This window comes from Lepidochelys kempii, chromosome 8 (assembly GCF_965140285.1).
Source record: "Lepidochelys kempii isolate rLepKem1 chromosome 8, rLepKem1.hap1, whole genome shotgun sequence".
In the NCBI taxonomy this organism is placed as follows: Eukaryota; Metazoa; Chordata; order Testudines; family Cheloniidae; genus Lepidochelys; species Lepidochelys kempii.
The window spans coordinates 33,860,026-33,883,164 of NC_136387.1; the positions used below are offsets into that span (position 1 = coordinate 33,860,026).

At 39.3% G+C, this 23,139-nt stretch overlaps 1 protein-coding gene across 6 annotated transcripts in view; it reads right to left on the bottom strand.

The window, feature by feature from the left end:
* Window positions 1-23,139, bottom strand: part of FBXW11 (F-box and WD repeat domain containing 11) — a 125,737-nt gene that overhangs the window by 12,403 nt on the left and 90,195 nt on the right. For all 6 annotated transcript variants that reach the window (XM_073355998.2, XM_073355995.1, XM_073355997.1 and 3 more), the window contains 9 exons: window positions 22,400-22,586; window positions 20,890-20,980; window positions 7,165-7,302; window positions 6,407-6,525; window positions 5,119-5,368; window positions 3,732-3,850; window positions 2,914-3,024; window positions 1,800-1,878; window positions 23-211 (listed from right to left, as the gene is read on the bottom strand). In XM_073355998.2, coding sequence (XP_073212099.1) covers window positions 50-211; window positions 1,800-1,878; window positions 2,914-3,024; window positions 3,732-3,850; window positions 5,119-5,368; window positions 6,407-6,525; window positions 7,165-7,302; window positions 20,890-20,980; window positions 22,400-22,586 — 1,256 coding nt within the window. In that variant the 3' untranslated portion in view covers window positions 23-49. The remainder of the gene's footprint in view (window positions 1-22; window positions 212-1,799; window positions 1,879-2,913; window positions 3,025-3,731; window positions 3,851-5,118; window positions 5,369-6,406; window positions 6,526-7,164; window positions 7,303-20,889; window positions 20,981-22,399; window positions 22,587-23,139) is intronic.

Sequence of the window (23,139 nt, forward strand, 5' to 3'; positions counted from 1 at the left end):
CATTAAATACAAAAGAGTTTACCTTATGAGGCTAGTAAAGTGCAGACTGTTATCTGGAGATGTAAGTGTATGTTCTGGATGGAGAGCGTGTCTCGTTCTGGGCACTGGGTTGCACATTTAAGAAATCCCAAATCAGAATTGTGTCATCGTGGGAACTACTAATGATCTGAAATTCATCAAACTGGAGTCTAAACACACGTCCTGAATGTTCCTATAAACAGTAAGAGTTCAGTTAGTAGGCCAGGAGATGGATCATCTTTCACTAATTTCATACTCAAACACTCATTTGGACACACAATTGGAAATGAAAGTTTTGACTTGCTGGTCAAGGTTCATACACAGGTCTGAGAAGAATTACTGCTATTTAAATATTGCAGCAAATACAGTGGCTTCAATATAAAGTTTGCGTAGACCATGAATTTTACTATGAAGTTGAGAACCAGAAAGAGAAAGGCTGAGAGAACTACAAGTAAGCTGGACAGACTGCCAACTGAGAGTAAGCCACTTAAACAAAAAAAGACTGGCTAGTGCTGACAAGCTGTCAGGGTTTATCTGCTGCACAAAAAGATTTTGTATGTTAAATAGTGCTGCTACTTAAAGTATTGTGCAGTCCCCATAAGCTACTTCCTAAGCCATTCCAGGCCCAATTATTTGTAAAAGTAGGCAGTGTTTCAATATGCGCTCTTGAGAAAGAATTTTAAAAGTGGCCCCTCCAGGAACTCTTCGCAGAAACAGCAATACCAAAATGGCACCAGGACTTTGCACTAGTACAGGACCCTGCAAAGGTCTGTGCTTGGCCCTCCTGATCCACCATAGTAAGTGATGGCATTGTACCTTTTTAAAACTGTTTGAAGGACTGGCCAAAGGTGCCATACGGATAACCCAGTGACCAGAGTCTGAAGTGAATACATAGAGTAATTGAATTATACTCAAAGAATAAGAGGTCAGTGGAGTCCCCCTGCCCATTCCATACTTGATCTCTATGCCAAGACTGCTGATAAGGGAGCCAATTACAGTTTTAGTGCTGTGGGCTCTTCTGCAGGAAGTGGACAAGCCAAGATCATTTCACATAAGCCATCAAATAGATACCATGTAAGCAATGACTTCTGCTCACTACTGACTCGGACAAGGTTCAAGCTTTGAATCTGGAGATGAAATGCCCTGTATATTCAATGACCAATACAATAAGCTACCCATTTCCCTATTATTGCCATAAATCAAAGCCTTTATTAAATTAAAAAAAAAAATCTAAGGTAGCCACTTAAAATATGGTAGTAGTCTTTGAAATTATTAGAGTTCCTATGGTAATCTCACCACAAGATCCCCTCCCTTCCTGCATCTATTCTTTCCATTTTTACAATTAGGAGAAAGGGCTAAGGAAGGCTGATAGTATTGCAAATTGTTTCCATTTAATAGAAGTCCATTTATTTAAAGCCAGTGGTACAATATTTATATGATATTAAAATACCACCCCAGGAACCAGAATGATTTGGATGCAATGTCATATTGATTACATTTTTAGACCATTTGAGAATACCAAGCCAGAAGAGCTTAACAGCTCAATTTTTCTTCTATGCTCAGAGTCAATAAGAATTCAGTGCACAATGCAGCATGCCCAATCCTCTTCATTTGTTCCCAGCTTTGGGAACAGAGCAGAAGTTGCGGAATGCGCTAAATTTCTTATCTACCTCAAGACACTCGATGCATTTGCAATAAAATTTAACATTAAAATGTTCACTTTTGCCAAATATAAAATAGTATAATTGTGCAAAACCCCAAATGTATCAATGTTTACATACCACCAATGTACGCAAGCATAGTGTGCTAGCTGGGGCACGAGGGTCAAGAGCAGCTTGCAAGTCCCAAACTTTAATTTTGCTATAAAATGAAACAAGAGCATAAACAGGATTATTCATTTCTGCATCTGAGGAATATTTTGCATATGAACTTAAAACTGAGAAGACCTCAAACTCTAGCATACTGCCGATGAAATGCTGGGAGAACAGCCCCTGGGAATCTATTTAGGATTACAGATCCCAGGAGAAGGGTAGAATCAAAATAACCAATTCAAGTTGAAAGGAGTTCCTGACTTGCCTTCAACAGACCTATGCTGTTCACTTGAACTACAATTCAGCCCAATACCAGAGGTGACAAGCTAACAAGGAGAATAAAAGCAATGGGATAATCCATGTCCCTGTACAGTTTCCTTGAATTCACTCAACGTTAGGCCATTTTCCTTTACAGGCGGCTCCCTGATGCTCTCATAGCAGCCCCACACCACTAACTTTAAGGCTCCTATCAGAGAACAGAAATATTACAGCCTCTCTGCTGGACTGTGTTGCTGCAATTTCAAAAGTGTGCGTGGCGCCTCAGAATACAGTTTCAGTGCTGGTGTCTAGTAAAAAGGCGGACAGACCTGTTGGGAAGTAGGGAGTTTTTCAAGGAGTGATGTCTATGGGGAGGAAACCAAGTGAAGTGAAATGTCTATTCACAACAGACACTACTTAAGACAAGCTATTTGCCCATTCTAACCAGCTTGTGCTGTACAGCAAAGCCATATAAACTTGATTAGTAGAATACTTAATTCTGCAGGGACCTAGAGCTACCTACCTACCCCTATGAACAGAGTTGAAGAGGCCTAAAACAAGTTACTGGAAGGAGCTGCAGAATAAAACAGAATACATAATATTCAAAGGCTACATTCAGGATATAGGTAGTCTGCATTATTGAAATCTACAGGAAGTGGGCGACACCCAGGTTACATGTAGATCTGTCATAACCAGATCACTTAGACAGCAGGATGCAAACCAAAAGAGAATCCTCATTATGTGTGTTAGGGATGAGAACTTTCAGAAATATGCTTTACTAGGAGATACATGAATAACTTTCTCAAAGCATGTTTGAAGCACGTACCCGTCATAGGCTCCACTAACAATTCTCTTGTTATCAAATCTGATGCATCGAACCAGTTCTTCATGGCCTTCTAGTACTCTTAAACAGGCACCACATTCAATATCCCATAACCTTAAGAAAACAGAAGAAATGGATCTTTGAGAAACTCTTGTGTGACACTAGCGCTCCAATCCACTTACTCATGCTGCAATTTCCATTTGAATATAATCTTTATTGGTTCTCTGAAAACTAAAACCATACTACATTGCAAAAAAGTACATCTGAGGCCCCTGTACAGAGTCCCCAGAAGGGAGACACTGCAACTCAGACACATTCCTAGTCAGTCTGCCCCACGGAATTGTATTGATCATTTTTGAAATTAAATGCATTTTAAAAGTAAAGGCTGGAAGCTTGTGACTATTTCAATATAAATTAATTTTATTGCTGAATCCATCTCCCTTTTTATTCTGCACATAAAGCCATGTGTATCAGAGGTATATGTAGTAACTGAAATGACCTGGTGCTTTAATTGGACTTCCAATTTCTCCAATGATCTTCAGTTCAATAGACTGTATTAAGATTTGTACATTACATTTTTAGATGCTGACATAAGCCCAACAGTTTGTGAGCTGCACTTGCTTGAGTATGTGTTATATATTACCTGTTCCCTCCTCAGCAATGGTTGCCTGTTCTAATGTTGACAAGACATATCAAAAGCTAAAAGATTACTGTGCTATTAAACCGTAGGGCAGGTTCAAGAGACCTAGAAAAAAATCCTTTTTTAAATTTGCAAATGCACATTCTCTCCAATATGCTGTTAACAACTGTCTTCCACGCACCTAATGGTGTTGTCTGACGATCCACTCACAACTAGTCGATCCCTGTACTGAAGGCATGCAATGCCACGCTTGTGCCCATTTAGAGTACGAACAAACTCACATGTGCTTGTACTCCAGACCTGTGGAGAAAATTAAAAACATTCAATTTTGAGAGAGCTTGAGGTTTCATAAGTTAAACAGAAATTATGTTCAAACTTCATTAAAAAAAATCAGGACTCTGAAGAAGTACTTTGAGGGGAAAGCTGAATGAAAGCTTAGACTGAAAGCTCTTCCATGGCTAGGACCATGGTGTATTTTGTATTTGTACAATGTGAGTCACAATGGGGCTCCAAACCCAGCTGGGTCCTCCCAACACTGCTATAATACATAAATCTGTTCAAATTGACTAAATCATCATAAATTTAAAATATTAAAAACGTTTAAACTTTTTGTAAAGCAATTAAGCATTGCTCAAGTAATTTTAGAATTCTGATTGAATTTAAATGTTGGCTGGTTAGTAATCAGATCACAAAATAACCAGCTTCGACACAAAAGACTAGTCTGAATATCATTAACCTATTTTTTACCATTGACATGGCCAACAATCTACCACTTATTGAAGACAAGACCAGACACACTTGACTTGAGGCTGAGAGAAGAGCGTTTGGGGGTGGAAACACAAGGATCAATGTTAAATGAATTGTTTAGAATCCTTGTGCATTTTTTTTAAGAAGTTGTACTTAAAGTTGTAAAGGGTCTAATGGGTCATTTCCATAAGAATACAGTACCTTTGGCAGGTGTCAGACATAACTTTGCCACAAAAAGCTCTTAGCACAGTTTAAATCAGATGTGGTTCTAGGGAGGGAAGGATGGAAACATCTTTGTTGTATAGTAAGTCTGGGGTAATTACGATGATCTGGTGATCTTCAAACACAGCATTTTAATCCCTCAAACATGGCAAAATTTGGTTTAGTTGCGGAGAAGGTATGATGGGGAAAGGTGGCTGCCTATAAATTTCATGTCTAGAACAGGATTGCCAATTTATAGAAAACACAAATGATTCGGAAAAAAAGCACAGGAAAGTACCATGTTTAATTTTCTAGCCAATTTCAAGACCTAATCGTGAGTAGAATTTAAGTTTTTTATAACTTTATGACAGAAGCCTCAAAAAATGTTACAAGTCAAGTTATTTGCATAAAGGCTTTAACATCTAACCGGAAGTGATAGATGAGTGATGAAGAAATAGCCACAGAACTGCTCACATACACATTTGGGAATTGGATTTTAAGCACACATTCAACAACTCTGTTTTTTTGAAGTGGAATTTTTAAAACTTTTAGGCACACATCATTCATTTTGATTTGCAGTTTCCTGAGTAAACAGAGCAGGGCTCTTTCTTCTAACTTACTTTAATGGTCCTGTCACCTGATGCAGAGACAATATACTTGTCATCAAAGTCTACAACATTAACAGCAGCACGATGGCCAACCAACACACGACGCAAGGTGATATCAGTAGGTGATGCCATATCCCAAACAGCAATGGACCTGTCCTTTGAACATGTCACCATTAAGCCATTACTGAAACGCAGATGAAGCACTGCCTCGTTGTGATGAATCAGTGTGTTCAGAACTTCGCCTGTGTTTACATCCCAAACTCTAGTAGGGGGGGAAGAAAAATGAAATTTATCCTGAATTAACTGACATGACTACACACATTACAAACAGGAAATGTTCGCAATGAAGAGTGGTCTGCTAGTCTGAGGGACAGCCCTCCTCAACCATTTTATCTCTCTGGCTGCCCAAAGTTGCTAAGTCTCATGGCTTGCTTCCAGAAGTCATTTTAACAGACAAAGAGGCTTATGTATAAAGGCCACAAATCAAGCAAAGGCTGACAATGGATTACACAGAGGACTGGTAATGAGATACAAATCTTTCACCTATATGAAAGATGCCAGTTCAAGCCCAGGTCAGTAGCAACTAGAAGTTACTGCCATCCCATGGCTGTCCACTAGTTCATGTGAAACAAAGATACGGTAATCTCTCCTCAAGTCTGAGTGCAATGGCATCCACACCACAAAAGAGACCATAAATGCCCCTCTCAGAGATTAAGAACTGATTGGACATGGAGAATGAAGTCTCCTCCAGGCCAAGGCAACACAGAACACGCCAAAGAAACCTGCAATGACTTTGACTGTGCTGTACCTGGGGCAAGCATTGCCGTCTCCAGGGCTGTCACTACAGCCCCTTTATTAAGCGTTAAAATCACATAAAACTTTAAACCTAAGAATACAGGAACGGCCAATGATCCAACATCAGTATCCTATGATCAGTGGTGGTCAGATGTTTCAGAGGAAGATGCAAGAAACCCTAAATTGGGCAATCATGGAATAACCCACCTAACATCAAAGTTTCTTCCTATCCCAGTCAGATGTTGGCTTATGCTCTGAATCATGAGGGTTTATAGTCTTTCAAAACTTTTGAAATTCAAATCCTACAAGTATGCAACTCTAAAGCTTGGGGATGCTAGAAAATACCGCATACAGTCTTAAGTTGTATCATGTGCCTAGCCTTTAAAGGCACAGTACTATAGTGTTTTGTGGAGTGGTCCTTACACTTTAGTACTCACAGTGGATTATTTGTTTTGAGTGCCCCTGCCCCAGACTTGAGTTCATTATGCTAATACTTGAAGCTCACCTCACTGTAGAGTCTGAAGATCCAGTTACAATGACTCTCTCGTCATACTGCAGGCAGAGAACGGACCCAGTGTGCCCTGTTAATATTTTCAAACATTCCAAGCTTGTTTTATCCCAAATCTGTCAAAAACAAAGATATGGGTCGAAATTTTGGCTTTCACTATTGTGAAGAGAGGACCAGTGGTGGCAAAGAGAATCAATGAGCATTCCAGCATGCACATTCTCCTGCAATTTCCAGGTGTGGACCTTGAGCCTTCATTTCTGTTTTTATGTTCTCCTGCCTTGCCAAGGAAACAAGCACATGCTGGACAGATCTATGAAACTGCCAACCATGAGACAGAAGTTTGTCGTTCATAAGGAAACATTTTGTTTCATAGGGAAAGAGCAGAAATTAGCAATAATCCAAACCATTAACAAAACCATAGGATGCAGCCAAGCAACGGGGCACAAGCCATCTGTTTACAGTAAACCTGATTTCATAGAAGGTGTTGATTTTCAATCTGGTCAAAATTGCCATGACTGGCAATCCACACCATTCATGAGACAAAACACAAGCAGCGATATGTTACCAGCTTCCCCTGCGAGAGCATGCAAAACATGCCATCCTCAGAAAGTGCTGCACAAACACTGTCCCACAAAAAGACAGGAGAGATGGGCCCCAAGGAAACAAGCAGCACCTGACAGCCTCCTTTCCAAGTCTAAAGCCAAGACAGAGGCAGTGGCTCATCTCTCTAAATAAAGAGGAAGGAAATATATTACCTTAATGGAGTTATCCCTTAGGCCACTGATGATCTTTTCATCATCATACTGTAAACAGTAGACACCTTTGCTATTTTCAGAGCGGCACTGAATTCTTTGCAAGTTGTGTCGTCCACATCGCCAGTTAGATTCTATAGTCTAGAAAGAGGAGGGAAACTATTTATACCAAGTGATGAATAAAGCTGTGTATGTTTGTTAAAAACATGATTTCTTGGACATTTACATCAGTAAAATTCCTCCATGAACCCCGACATATTTGGTTCTTTTGGGAAAACGTACTTTTAATTTCCAATAGCGAATACGTAAAATAGGACTAATTAGAATTATGACTTTTGCATTTTGTCAAGACAAAGCTATAACTTTTCCTCATTGTTACACCCACCAATCTTGCACCAGGATCTCTAATGCTTGACTTAGATATCTTTTTATAATGGGAAAAATTCAGTTTGCTCGTTTAATCAATCCCATCATCTGATATAGGTTACAAAGCCTCTGTTTTTATAATTCATGGACATCACACTACACTCAGTCTCATTTGGGAGGGTGAACAATAATACAAATTTGTTTAAAGTCCAAAATGGAGGTCACATCTGTTTTGAAAACTTCAGCTAATATGTCAAATAGCAAAATATAGTAACTGATGCTATTTTTCTTAGGAACCAACTTTTGGAAATGTTTTGGTTATATATCTCATTTTAAACCCTGATGAAAACCAAGAAAAAAATAAAATGAAAACATGAAATATGGACTGTTATAAAAAATGAAAACTAACTATTGGGAAATTGCCTTTAAATTCTTTATCAGATGTTATCCACTATGTGTTCTTCCTAAAATTCGCTTTTAATTATGAAGTAATTCAGCCTCTCACTTTGATTTTGTGGTGTACGCTTTGTTGGGGAAATAGAAAATTCAAATCTGGTATATTTTAACAAATAGGCTGTAATCAATTTAACATTAAAAGCAGATTTACGTTCTATCTTTTAATCAACTTTACGTTGGCAAGAGGACACATGCTGAGCCATTTCAAAGAAATCAGGAATCCTGGTTAGAAGATTTATAATAGTAATCATAAAAGAATCAGTGCAGTGGAACAAAAACAAAATCACAGAACATATGGAATCCCCAGATACATTGGGATATTTCTCATTCTTTGTAAACACACAGAAAAACAGATAAGTCATATGACAGATTGCAATGTTTGAAAGAGAAAAAACAGGTGAATGGGAATCAAGTGGTTGATGAAGTGAAGATTTGTTCTGGAGATCTTACTTATTGATATCTTGATGCTATGCTCAATTTATAATCTCCGCTCCCCCCTCTAACCTATCAGAGCATTCCTACTGAAGCTCCTCAACTCTGAATCAGAGTTCTGAACTACGTTTTGTCCCTCCTTCTGGTTCCCTCCAAAAGCCTGCAAAACCATCCAAGAACAGAACGCTGATTTTTCAAGGACAAATCAAGACAAAATTTGATTTTCCAATTAAAAAAAAAAAGCTGCTGTCCAATGGTAGCTCATAAGGCATTCTAGGGAGACCACATACCTATTTACCCCACCAACACTGTTCCTGAAGTGCCAGAAGGGTACAGTTGGCTTACACAAGATGATATGGTGGTAAGCAAAACAGCAAGCTATGCTTTCAAATCATCCACTTTTTTCCTTGCCCTTTGGTGAAATTTACAAGAAAATTAAGGCAGGAAGCCAGTTTTCATTTTCAGATCAGCAATACCTGTCAGCCAATGCTTCCAAGTTTTTCAAACTGTTGGTCAGCAACTTGTACATTGAGCATTAAATAATTATGCTCTGCTTGTATGTATTGAGTTTTTGACCACCATGACAGATTTAGCCCTGGGACTCTATTGTAGTGTGCCTGGCAGAGATTATATTGCGCATTACAATATTTGTTTAGGTTTGTTTGGTTTGGGGTTTTTTGCAGGGGGAAGAGGTAGCCATTTAATTTTTGGTTTACAGTATTTAGCTATGTTTGTTTATTTTAAAAGGTAGTATCACCTGCCCACTGCAGGGCAATATCATTTAATGTTCTGGGAAACAGAAGAAAAGACATTCATTTTAAGTCAGTCACTGTTTCTATTTAGTTCAATACTCAAAATTTCAGCATTGGAAGCTACTTAATAAGGTTACCATATGTAAATGTTGGCTACAAATGAAGGAAACTGAAATATTATTTATACATTTGTCTGAGCAATATGAAGCAGTAAGTCATGTGCAGGTGTATATTTTAATTCTGAGAGTAGATGTCATTTCATTTAGACATTATGTGGTGTGGCTACTGTGGGAAAATATTTCATGTTTTTGAGAACCTGTAAAATCCCCTTACACGGCATAAATTTTCAATATACTGGGAAAGTAGCCACGATACACAGAGAATATACAGCAGCATTACAATTGGCAATAGAGTGGAAACAGATGTGAGTGTAGAGAAATAACATTTTAGATGACAAATACAGCTGAGTGGGTGGGCAACTTGGAACACCCTCTACAAAGGAGCATGTTAAATACAGTACTTGCAACCACATAAAAGATTCTTGCTATATGAAATTTCTGTTACTCAAAGGTGAAGCTGACAAAGATTTCACCTGCAACCTCCTTAAGCAGATATTTTAAAATAAATTCTGTGTATGCAAAGCGGGTAGGTATTTGTATGGAAGGCGTTATTACATTTTATGCACTATGGCAAACGTTACGGAATTAATGCTACAGAAATCCAAGGTTAATTCACACACAAATTACAAAACCTCTGCCTCTTGTTACCTGTAATTTTTATATACATCCCCTCAATAAAGCTACAAATTATAAATAAAACCTCCTCTAAACTCAGTTCCCAGAACTACAAGCCAGACAAACTTAAATGCTGGGGAATACCAGTTTCCTACAGCATATACACACCCACAGTTTCACACACTTCTATAACCAAAGTCAAAAACAGGAGAATCGGTAGCTGAAAGTACCTATCAAATACACTGTACCCTCACAGGATAATAAACTAGAGGAGAATCTCATCCAACCAGAGCAGATAATTTAAATCAAGGTAATTTGGAATCATTCATTTTAATCATGAAAAAGAATAAATCAAAAGTTGATTTGGTTTTGTTTCCTAGAAAAGCTATCTCCAAAAGTTACCCAGAAAGGAAGATGGAAATATCTGGGATATGCTAGGAAAGAAGCCAGAACATCTCTGATGGCAGGTGTATGACTGGTCATATAGAAGAACATGAAAAAAGAGATGTCTGAAAGAATCCATCTGTTGAACAGTACAGAGAGAGAGAAAACTAATGGGCTTTAACATAGAGGATATGCAAAGAGCGGCCCAGGATAGACAGGGATGATAGAGCCTTGTTAGTTCTTTAAGCAACGCCTGACTGTAGGCAAAGGCTTCAGATTCAGAAGTGTTCTTTTTCCTGGTTAAGCATCACAATATTTATATTATTCATGGGATGTGTTAAAAATATAGATTATTCACCTGCTAAGTTACTGTTTGTTTGATAACACACATATTTGACTTAATTATATTTTGACCTTCATATGTGTTATAGTAAAAAGTGCACTTGGTTCACCCTCACAGGCAGCAGTGAATTTGTATCTCCTGCAGCACAGATAGGAGTCAGCCACTGGTGAAGGGCATGGGGCAGTACCATTTCCAAGCTTCCCTGGGGAAACCGTTTTAAGTTCCTTCAGTTTACTTGCTAAAACATTAGTAACAGTTGGAGGGATTTTCCTCCTAGAATATTACAACCTTTTGTGTCAATGGCAGCTGAAAACCTGTCATCCCACCCCTACTCTGAGGCAGGACCAAGTATCCCTAAAACCACCCCGACAGGTGTTTGCCAGGTGTTCTTAAAAACCTCCAATGACAGGGATTCCACAATTTCCCTTGGAAGTCTATTCCAGCACTTAACTATCCTTACAGTTAGAAAGTTTTTCCTAATATCTAACCTAATTCTCCTTTGCTGCAAATTAAGCCCATTAATTCTTGTCCTACATTCAGTGGACATGCAGAACAACTGATCATTGTCTCTTTGTAACAGCCCCTAACATATTTGAAGACCTAACAGATCCCCTGGACCACAACAACTTTTTTGAAGACTGAACATGCCCAGTTGCTTTTTTAAACCCTTCCTCACAGCTCAGGTTTTCTAAACCTTTTATCATATTTATAGCTCTTCTCTGAACTCTCTCCAATTTGTCCACATCTTTCCTAAAGTGTCACGCCCAGGCCTGGACACAGTACTCCAGTTAAGGCTTCACCAGTGCCAAGCAGAGTGGGACAATTACCTCCCATGTCTTACATACAACACTCTTGCTAAACCACCCCAGAATGAATTAGCCTTTTTTTTTTTTGGGGGGGGGGGGTGAGGAGGCAACTGCATCACATTGTAAGCTCATATTCAATTTATAATCCACTATAACTCCTTTTCAGCAGTATTATTGCCTAGCTAGTTATTCCACATTTTGCATTTGATTTTCCTTCACTTTCCACTTGTCTTTATTGATTTTCATCTTGTTGATTTCAGACCAACTCTCCAATTTGTCACGGTCCTTTTGAATTCTAATCCTGTCCTCCAAAGTGTTTGTGACTCCTCCTCCCACCATGGCATCACCTGCAAATTTTATAAGCATACTCTCCACTCCATTAGCCAAGTCATTAATGCAAATATTGACCAATACTTGACCCAGGACAGATCCCTGCAAGACACCACTACATACATCCTTCCAGTTTGACAGCAAACCATTGATAATTACTCTGAATATAGTCTTTCAACAAGTAATGTACCCTATCTTATAGTAATTTCATCTAGACCACATTTTCCAAGTTTGCTTATCAGAATGTCAAGTGGGACCGTGTCAAAAGCCTTACCAAAAAAGCTACATCAAATTTACAGCTTCCCCTCCCATCTACTAGGCCAGTAACCTCTCAAAGATGGAAATTAGATTGGTTTGGCATGATTTGTATCTTGATAAATCCATGCTGGCATTTGCGTATTATCCTATTATCTTCTAGGTGCTTACAAACTGACGAGTAATTTGTTCCAGTATCTTTCCAGGTATTGAAGTTAGACTGAGTGCTCCATAATTCCCTGGGTCCTCTCTGTTCCCCAAGCCTTAGGGCCGTAAGAACCTCATGGCTGCTGGGAATCTTTCCACTACTCTACCCCAGCCTCAATTTTTTGGATCTTACTCCTGTGAGTAGGTCTGGTGTCTCCCTCTCCTGTAGCATTTTCTGCGTAACGGCAGAGTTAAATTTATATAATCCTTGCTGCATCACTGCCCCCAGGATTCTGAAGAGCAGAAGAGAAAATGAGCAGAGTTGTCACTTTCACTCAGTTACTGCTTAGGAAAGGTAGAAGCAGCAGCTATGTCACTGGAGCTGTATGCCTGCAGCCAGAGCTGTCCCTGGGGTACGGCAAATCAGGGTGACTGCCCCAGGCCCCATGCTTTGGGGGGCTGCGTGCTTCGTGAGGAGGTGGACAGGTGAGGAGCCCCCCTACCAACCTCCCCTTCCCCACAGTGGGCGCCGCAGATCAGCACCTTTCCTTCCCTCCCTCCCAGCGCCTACCATTGATCAGCTGTTTCACCGCATCTTAAGACGCTAGGGGGAGGGGAGAGGAGTGAGGGTGCAGCATGCTTGGGGGAGGGGGCAGAACTGGAACGGGGAAGAGGCTGAGTGGGGGTGGGGCAGGGCCGGGAAGGGGGGGTCTTGGAGGAAGGGGTGCAGTGAGAGTGGGGCCTGTGCAGAGCCAGGGGGAGCACCCCTTGCCAGATAAAAACTCTGCACCTATGTCAGAGGCCCCACACCCTCCTAAGGATGGCCCTGCCTGCAGCCTCATTAAATGCATGCATCAGGTCACATTCTTGAAGTTCTCTTCACAAGCACAAGAGAATTTTTTAACTTTTAAATATAAGCTTATATTCTGTAGAAATTGATGGCTTAGGGTCTACTCACCAAGGAAGTTCACACTTTATCATGGGTAAACCATTAAGTGAAAATACAAGTGAGACTGTCAAGGAGGAAAGGGAAGGATTAGCTTAGAAAAAGGACTGCAACCAATTTGTCCTTGTGAGTAATGAAAAGTTGTTTTATCACAATAGCCTCCTTCGGTAAAATAAACTGAAGAAATACATGTCCACTGGTATAAAGGTTCAATAGGTAAACCTGTAGAACATAAGATTAAATTAAAAATAAAAAACAGTATGAAATCAGCTAGGTAGGCTGATGACTTTTACAAGAGCTAGAAACAACTAGCTTGATAAAAAACTTCTTTAAGTGTCTTGGTAACGTTCCCTAAAATGAATTTCTATTATTCCGTGCTTATGCCCTTATCTAGATGCATCATACATCTAGGTTCAGAATAAGTTTTTTTAAAGTTTTAATAAAGACACAAAAAGATCACCTTTGCTGAAAATGTACCAGAAAACATTCACTGTGAGCAAATCAAAGGCTTCCTGTCTTGCTTTAATAACCATCTTGGTCAGGATAATCAAGATATGCTTTCAAGAACTGTCTGCAATAAAGCAAGGCTAGAAATTAGGGAGATAATGCTGAAAGCCAAACTAGATCTGAGTAGGACATGCCCCTGGTTCAATTTTGGGTAAATCATGCTTACATTACATATTCAAAGATCAGAAGAGGACAAAACATGGCAAAAGATAAGGGAGTCTGAAAAATTCACTAATCAACTCACTAGAACAGTGGAAAAGCTTTACCTTGTGAGTATCAGGACCGAAGTCATTAAATTCTGCAGAATTTAAGACCTAAATATTAAAGCTGTTATCTGAAGGCTTGAAAAAATTACTACAAAACTACAAGATAGAGGGTTACAGCCTGTTAGCCAGAGAGAGATAGTAATATGGGGGACTGCAGAACACCAGCAATGTATTGGTGAGTAGACCTACCCCCAGCCTCTGGAAAGCAGAAGAGTGCTAGAAATATCAAAGATGCATACACCTGCACTGAGGTTGAGAAAGAAGTGGGAGGCAGACCTGTTGAAAGTCTCTGGATACAAGGGGTAAAAAAGGGTGATGTCATGGTAGGCGTCTAATATAGACCACCTAACCAGAATGAAGAGAGGTATGAGGCTTTTTTTTTTAAACAACTAACAAAACCATTCAAAACACAGGACTTGGTGGTTATGTGCCCTGCTGTATTATTTTCCCAACAGATATCTGGGTAGTTGAAGTCCCCCATCACAATCATTCTGGAAGGGCATATTGAGTGGGCACCCGCAGAGATCTGTCCGGAGTCTGGTTCTATACAATATCTTCATAAATGATTTAGAAAATTGCATAGAGAGTACACTTATAAAGTCTGCAGATAGATACCAAGCTAGGAGGGTTACAAGCACTTTGGAGGGTAGGATTAAAATTAAAAATGATCAGACAAAATGGAGAAATGGTCTGAAATAAACAGAATAAAATTCAATACAGACAAATGCAAAGTACTACACTTAGGAAGGAATAATCAACTGCACAAACACAAAATGGGAAATAACTGCCCAGGCCTGTAGAAAGGATCTGGGGGTTCTAGTGGATCACAAACTAAAGATGAGTCTGTAATACTGTTTCCAAAACAAAAACAAACCAACAAAAAACACAACACACCACAGTGAACATCATTCTGGGGTGTATTAGCAGCAGTGTTGTAAGCAAGACACAAGTAGTAATTCTTCCACTCTACTTTGCACTAAGAAGGCCTCCACTGCAGTACTGTGTCCAGTTCTTGTCACCACACTTCTGGAAAGGTGTGGACAAACTGGAGAAAGTTCAGAGAGTAACAAAAATGATTAAAGGTTGAGAAAACATGACTTATGAGGAAAGACAGAAAAACTGAATGTAGTCTCGAAAAGATAACAGTCTTCAACTATGTAAAAGGCTGTTATAAAGAAGAGAGTGATAAATTGTTCCCCCTAACCACTGAGGACGACACAAGAAATAATGCACTTTAATTGCAGTAAGGAAGATTTAGGTAAGACATTAGGAAAAACTTCCTAACTGTAAAGGTAATTAAGCTTCAGAATAAACTACCTTGGGAGGCTGTGGAATATCTGTCATGGGAGGTTTAAGAACAGGTTAGCCAAACCCCTGTCAGGGATGGTCTAGATCGGGGTGGGCAAACAACGGCCCACAGGACCGTCCTGCCTAGCTCCTGAGCTCCTAGCCAGGGAGGCTCATTCCCGGCCCCGCCCCCACTGCCCACCCTCCCCTGCAGCGTGGTTTGTGCCCGCCCACCTCCCAGGATTTCAAATAAGCCTGTCCTGCTGCTCTGAGCAGCATGGTAAGGATAAGGGTACAGGTAAGGGGGTGGGGGTGGGGGTTGGATATGGGGCAGGAGGCCCCGGTGGGCAGTAAGGGGACGGTTGGATGGGGCGGAGGGGTCCTGTGGGGGCAGTCAGGGAAAGGGAGAAGAGGGGGTTGGATAGGCATGATCTTTCCCCACCTAACCTTAGTAATGACTGCATTGAAGAGTCTCTTTCCTCTTCATGTTTTGCCTCTTATGTCCAAGGTTTTAAAAGCTAGCTTGTATTTTTAAAAATATGAACTCCCTTAACTTTTGGAAGAACACATGGAGTCTATTTGATGGCCTGGCCACATTCTTCCCTAAATTCTTTGAGGGAAATCTCATTTGATAGTCTCATCATAATTAAGTAGACTAGTCTCCACAGAAGCAAGATGAAGGACCTTCCCATGTATTTCAGGATATGAAGAACATGTACAAATAATCTTCTTGACAGATCATGAGGAATAGATTATATCTGTGCTAATTCTAAAGGGATAAATTGGTCCAGCTTCATAGATCATACGGAAGAGGTCCAGGGATTTGGAGTTGTGGTATCAAAACTATAGAACTTACCCTACTATTTGGCAATTTGTCTATTACTGTAGTCCATTTAAAACAATTTATCTGCACCACAATATCTGTGGACTGTTTTTAAGTACAGGGTTAACTGGACCAACTCAGATGATCTCCACACAAACAAATTCTTTTTCCTTTTGTGTAGGGATCACAAAGCTTACAAAGGATGATATTACAGGTAGATATTATAGAACAAGGTTTGAAGTAAGAGAGCAACACTACTTCTAAAAATCAGCAAGGATAGAAAATCCTTCAGACCCTGAATGGCCCCTAAGATGAAGTCTGGTATTTTTACAGCAGTTTTCTGCATGATCTTTTGAAGAACTCAAGAATAGAGGTGATGAAATTAAATCAGGCCTTGTCCCTCTACCTCCTCCCTTTTGTCAGCAATACCTAAAGAAAGGGGGTCCAAGTGCTGTAGCTGGCTTTTTCTGTTGCAGACTTTCCAATTGAAGGACTGTGTGAACAACCTGTTCTGAGAGGAAGAATTAGAAATGATGGGACCTTATAAGAGAAAAAATTATCCGACCCTTGACTACTAGCTCAAGAAACTCAGGGTACTAAAAGCATTGACCCTAATCCAGGATGGAAACATCTGGAACATGGGAACATTTCCCAGGGCTTAGATTGAAAAGAAACATTTGAGCATTGAGAACAAATCCCGTTGCACAACTCCTCAACCCTTCTTCCTTCTTCCCTCCAAATCAGCAACTTTGCAGGACCAAGACTAGGAAAATTTTGCTGGTATAAGCTGAATGCTTGGGATTCTGGAAGTGAGAGCTGGCTTTACAAGAGAGACTTCATATCTTGTCTGGACAAAGGCATGTCTGTTTGCTCAATATGGACAAGAATTCCAGAGTGAGAGCCTGTAACTGAAAGACCTGGCTCCCTTTGAGTAGTTAGCTTAAGTTTCCTGGACAAATAAAGATGGCATGTTATGTAAGAGTGAGTGTCTGATGTGGCCAACACCCATGTGGGGCTTGGTGGGTGGTAGCCATCCCCTTGAATTCACCTGATGTCACTGACAGCCAGTAAAGAGTACAGACTAGTGTTTTATAAATGTACAGATCTTAAGGCCAGAAAGGACAGTTATGACCATCTAGTCCAGTGGTCCCCAACCTTTCTGTGGCCAAGAGCACATTCATGCCTTCAGAAGAGTGTGGCGGGCAGCGACGCTTGTCAGCAGCATTTCAGTGGTGACGCTTCTCTGCCAGAAGCGCTCCTCGGCGCCATTTCGGCGGTGACTTCTCTGCCGGAAGCGCTCCTCTCCTCTTCTCTTCATTCCTTGGTGCCGGCCCTGATGGCGGGCGCACATAAATGCCCCGATGGGCGCCATGGCACCCATGGGCAACGCGTTGGGGACCACTGACCTAGTCTGACATCCTGAATAATATTATGACTTAGTATTCCACCCAGTGATTCCTACATCAAGCCCGTAACTTGTCATTGAGATAGAGCATCTCTTTTAGAGAGACCTCTAATCTTGATTTAAAGATTTCAGGAGGTGGAGAAGCCACAAAATCCCTAAGAAAGCTGTTTCAATGGTTAATTGCCTTGACAGTTAAAAATGTATGCCTTATTTCTAAGTCTGACTCCGTCCAGCTTCAGATTCAAGACATTGGATCTTGTCATATCTTTGTCTGCTAACTTAAAAAGCCCTTGACTGATCAAACCACCTCTTCAAAGCCCTAGGGAGTCCTAGAGAAAAGACAATGTTAAAATGGAATTATGGCTCTAAGTTTGTATCAGTAACTTTGGGGAAAGACTTGATAGAATATTTTATTTTACATATACCAAGCATTAGAAGGCCAGGACATTTTAAGTTAAGGATACCTGCAAAACACCAAAATGTTATGAAAGTATAAAAAGGAAAGAGTTAAGGTTCTCTAAACCACCTTAACTCTGATCCTGTATGCTCACCTCGTTTCACGTGAGTTCATGAGACAATCCATACCTTCTACAGGGTAAGGTAATATTCCAGATTCAGTGTATAAACGTAAGCACCAATTGCTGACTACAAAAATACCACCTTCAAAGCCAGATTCTCCTCCATTTCTCTGCCCACTGACATACCAGCTACACCAACAGTTGCCCAATTACCACACACATATGCCCCCCAACACAATGTGCCACACCCAACCAACTACTCAGTATAATTAAGAGACTACAGGAGAAACACATTACATACCCCATATCACTTTCACCTATCCTTGTTCCAACAGAAGCCTCAGTCACAGGCAGCCACCTTGTCCCTGTACATTTTACAAGTACTACACAGATTCCAGAGGAACCTCATTTAATGAAAGACGTGACAGGCCAGGACCAGATGTATTTTGAATGGCAGTTATGGGAGAAGAGTTACAGTTCAATAGAAAACTTTGAGTCTACATTTCCAGATTTTGAAACACCTGGTATCTTTGCTTGTTGTGTTGGGGTTTTTTTTTTTTTTTTTGTTCTGAAGATGTATACTCTCAAAAATTTCCATGACAAAAAAAATAAAAAAAAAAAATTAAGTACAGGGGATCTATTAAGGTGGGTTTTTAAGCTATTGTTTTGAATTTACAATCTTAAGTTTAATTTTCTCTAAAACTTGTACAGTTACAAGAAAATGTCTATCCGACTTATAGATTTCACTGATATCTCCCCCTCACTTTGTAAGATCACTTAAAACATGCAAGGTTGGATTTTTTTTTTTTTATTATTTTTATTTTTTAAATCATAGATGTCAGGGGAGGTTTTGGGGTTTTGGCTGGTGGGGGGTGGCTTTTATAGCCGTATGGATGTAAAGGATGCAAGTAATAAAGAGAAGGTTAGGAGGATATGACAAGTCATCTCGCCACAAGTATTTAAAGGTGTATGGCCTGAGATACCTTGCTGCACATCCTGCATGTAATGCTCCAGAACACTTCCACTATCAAAGGCATTCCGACAAAAATGCCCCATTTATAGTTGTCAATAGATCAACATAGGAAGAGTGAATGTCAAAAACTCGAATATAAAGCAGTCTAATTACTACATCATTTAAGACAGCCTCAACCACTTTGTATTTTCACACTGCTTTTGTTGTTTTTTCTTTACTGGGGGGGGGGGGGGGGGAGCAAGCACACACACGCTGTATGTAGGGTGTTTCCCTCCTTATCTGGTGGCGGCAATGGGGTCATCAGAGTGACCTATTCAAAAGGTTCCTTCCTTTGAAGATACCAATCTTTTTTGAGGAACTCTTTTCCCTTCCTCCTTCAAAGAGCGTTCAACAAACAGCCCACTTTCAAATGTGATCTCAGCATTTACCTCCATCTATACGCCCAAAACATTTCAGGGTGTTTTACTGCTTAGAGTACTGGCATAAGATCTACTCTCACTTCTTCCAACTAAGAATCTGTGCATGATCCCAAATCTTAAGATGGCTCCACTCGAATAATCACTTACAGAATTTTTAGGCCCAAATCCTGCTATTTTTCCTACTTACTTGAATGGGAACAGGATCTGGCTCTTACTACTGGAGAAGGGGGCTCCAGCAAGAAATAAAACTGAAGCAATGGAAGGAAGCCTCCTGCCTAAGCCAGGTGCCAATCACAGCAAAGCAAGGGTTAACCAATACCAGAAGGATCTTATTTCAGGAAATCAACTTCAACCATGCTGAAAGAACTTGTATGCAGAAAAGAAAAGGATAAAACAAGCTCTCTCACCACACAAGTATGTAAAGGAGTATGGTGCACAACCAACAAGTACTAATATCGTGGCTCATTTTGTTTTGCTGAGGCTTTAATTTTATGTTCAGATTTATACTTTAAAAAAATCATTTGAATTGTTAACAGTAGCTTATTAAAATATATATTTGAAAATGAGCATTACAGTTGATTTGTGGGGCAGCTAAATTTTACAGACAGGTTGGAGTTTTGAGTAATTTTGTTCATGAAGTGCCAGCCACACAAGGTCACATTTGCCATAACAGAATGATTCCATTAGTTCACATCTGCCTTAACCAACAAACACATGTTTCTTCACTAATGAATTTTGGACCAATAACTTTTATGTCCATCACCTGGCTGAAATAAATGCACTACAGTTTTTGGTCTAAGTAACACATTTTTATGGCAGATACATAGCTAACTGGATAAGACTGAGCTTTTCTTCTAGTATGTGAACACCAAGATGACCTTAATCTGTCAAAAACATATGCTGAAAAGTAAATGAGCCATAACTTTGAAGCTCTTTTACAAGGTAAGCAAAATATCACATATTGTCAAACAAAAGAAAGTCATTTCTGCCTCATCTTTATGCCTAAAACGCATTTTGTTATAACCATATTGTAGACTCTTACTACAGTCATTCAAGAAAGACAACAAAATTCTGCACTCCTTGTAAGAAAAGCTATATTTGTTATCTTGAGTCTCTTAAAATTAAGGGCAGAAATGAAAATATTAAATAGATCTTGGTATTTGAATGTTTAATATTCGAAGTTTAAATCTGGACTTTTAAAAAAGTTAGGATAATCAAATTATATAGAAAATCTGGTTTTACAGTATGCATGTGATTGTCTGGGGGTGAACGAGACTATTAAATATTATAATTCCATTAAGTCAGACTTCATAATTCATTTCTGAAAAGTCCCAAAATCTTTCAGAAAAAGAAACATGCTTCTAATGTTGACATTAACAAGTTACCTTAATATTGTATTTACTCTATCCAATAAATTACTGCATGTTTACCGCATTTTCCTGGCAAACGAGAATTAGTACTAGAAATAGTGTAATCAATTACATAACATTATATTTAAAAACCATACTGTTCAGGATATATATCAGAGTAAAACTATCAGGAAAATGTACTAGCTTGAAAAAGTTGTTAGAAAACATACCTCTATATCCTGTATTATCTTTGGGTATAATGACCTGTAAAATGAATTTGGAGGGCCATCTGTGGGTCTGTTTTTAAACAGGTACTGATCCCTAACAAAAAACAAACAAACAAACAAAAAGTTATATTTTCCAGTATGACATGTTAAACCAAAAATCCCTGCACGATGGATAACTGCACTAAGCTACAACTTAGCATATACATTCTCAAACAATACTTTTGATACCTTAAAGTCATTTAACCCACACAAAAGACAATGTCTAAATAACAATAACAACTGTATTTTAAAATATCTGAGGTTCAAAAAAAGGAAATCATTTTCTTTCATTGTGTTCAGTAAATAGGGATTTGCTATTTTGACAGGCTTTTTTAGATTCCTGAGTTTCCCACCTTTGCCAGGTCTTGAGTCAGAGTCAGCAGTTTCATTGTCATGCTATTACAGAGCGCATTAAAGCAAGATGCTAGAGAGGAAAAACACACTGAGGGACCTCCCCCTCTACTTTCAGAGACTTGAAAAAGATGGGAAAACCCAGTTATCCCAAATCTGAAACAAAGTATTACCAAGAAAGAAATGTTTCAGAAAAGGAGTACTTGTGGCACCTTAGAGACTAACAAATTTATTTGAGCAAAAGCTTTCGTAAGCTACAGCTCACTTCACTGGATGAAATGCAGTGGAAAATACAGTGGGGAAATTTATATAGAGAGAGAATATGAAACAATGGGTGTCAGGTAAGGTGAGCTATTTCCAGCAGGAAAGGGAAAAAACCTTTTGTAGTGATAATCAAGGTGGGTCATTTTCAGCAGTTGACAAGAACGTCTGACAGGAACAGTGGGCGGTGGACCCGGGGGGGGGGATAAATATGTGTTTTACTTTGTGTAATGACAGATTTCAGAGTAGCAGCCGTGTTAGTCTGTATTCACAAAAAGAAGAGTACTTGTGGCACCTTAGAGACAAATAAATTGGTTAGTCTCTAAGGTGCCACAAGTACTCCTTTTCTTTTTGTGTAATGACACATTCATTCCCTGTCTTTAATCAAGCCTAAGTTAATTGTATCCAGTTTGCAAATTAATTCCAATTCAGCAGTCTGAATTGAGTCAATTTCACTTGACAAAGTACCTAACAAGCATATTGAGTAGCTTTCTGTACTCAGTGTTGCACATTACAGTTCAGAGGTAATATGGATAAATATGCAAAAAAACTGCTAAAGTTAAACTTTGCAGAGTAAAATTTACCATAAGAACTCAAAAGCGAAAAGCAATGGGGTGGGTAGGGAAATGGAGCAAGATATCTGACCAAAAAGGGAGCAAATTAAATAAGTACAGATTTTTAATACAATTTATGACCCCCTCCCTTCCTAACCACCCCTTACCCCCACACTTTTCCATAGAAGATTTCAGAGGAGTAACAATACCATAAATTTACCTTTTGGCAGAACACTGGATTAGGGACACTTGTTACGAATAGCCTACAAAGCTGGGTGAATTAGTTTACATATTGCTGTGGTACTTACCAACCCCTTCTTTCAGAGAGCCCTTTCCACAGTGGATCAGTGCGCACCATTCTCTCAATCAATTTTTTCCATAGCATTCCCTCAGAGATGACTCTCTGCCATTCCTTACACACCAGCTCTGCTGCACAGAGCGATCTGGCATCAAGATAAGAAAGGATATTTTCTGCTATGTGATCTAAGCCTTGCTCTACAAAAAAAAAAAAAAAATAATCAAAAATGTCAGTCTTGACAGTAAACCACTAAATGATCTCAGCTTGCGTGTACACTCAGGAAAAAGATAACATGGTTCTACTTAAGGCACTAGAGCAGTAATAACACAAATATTTGTTTTATAGAAAGGCTTAGTGCTGTATCATTATGAATAAATTACCTAACACTGCACAAGAAAATAAAGTGGCATTATGATCTAACAAATCAAACTTGAAAATGAAGTACTAATAACCAGAGAAAAACACTCCAACTGCACTGAAAATCAAGCTTAGGAGTTAGATAAGAAAATACAACTACTAGTAAGGAAGCAATGAATTCAAATTGATACAAGAAGCAACATTTTGAACAAGTTAATAATTCTTTATCCTCTATTTCTAACATCTTTTGCATACCAGAATTCCACTCTATGAAAGCTGGGCTATGCGAGTAAATCAGCACAGTGCATTAATATCACAACAATTATTCTGCAGCTCCTGGACTTCAAATCATGGGCCTTTTCTGCTCCATGTTAATTCCACCACAGATGTGGG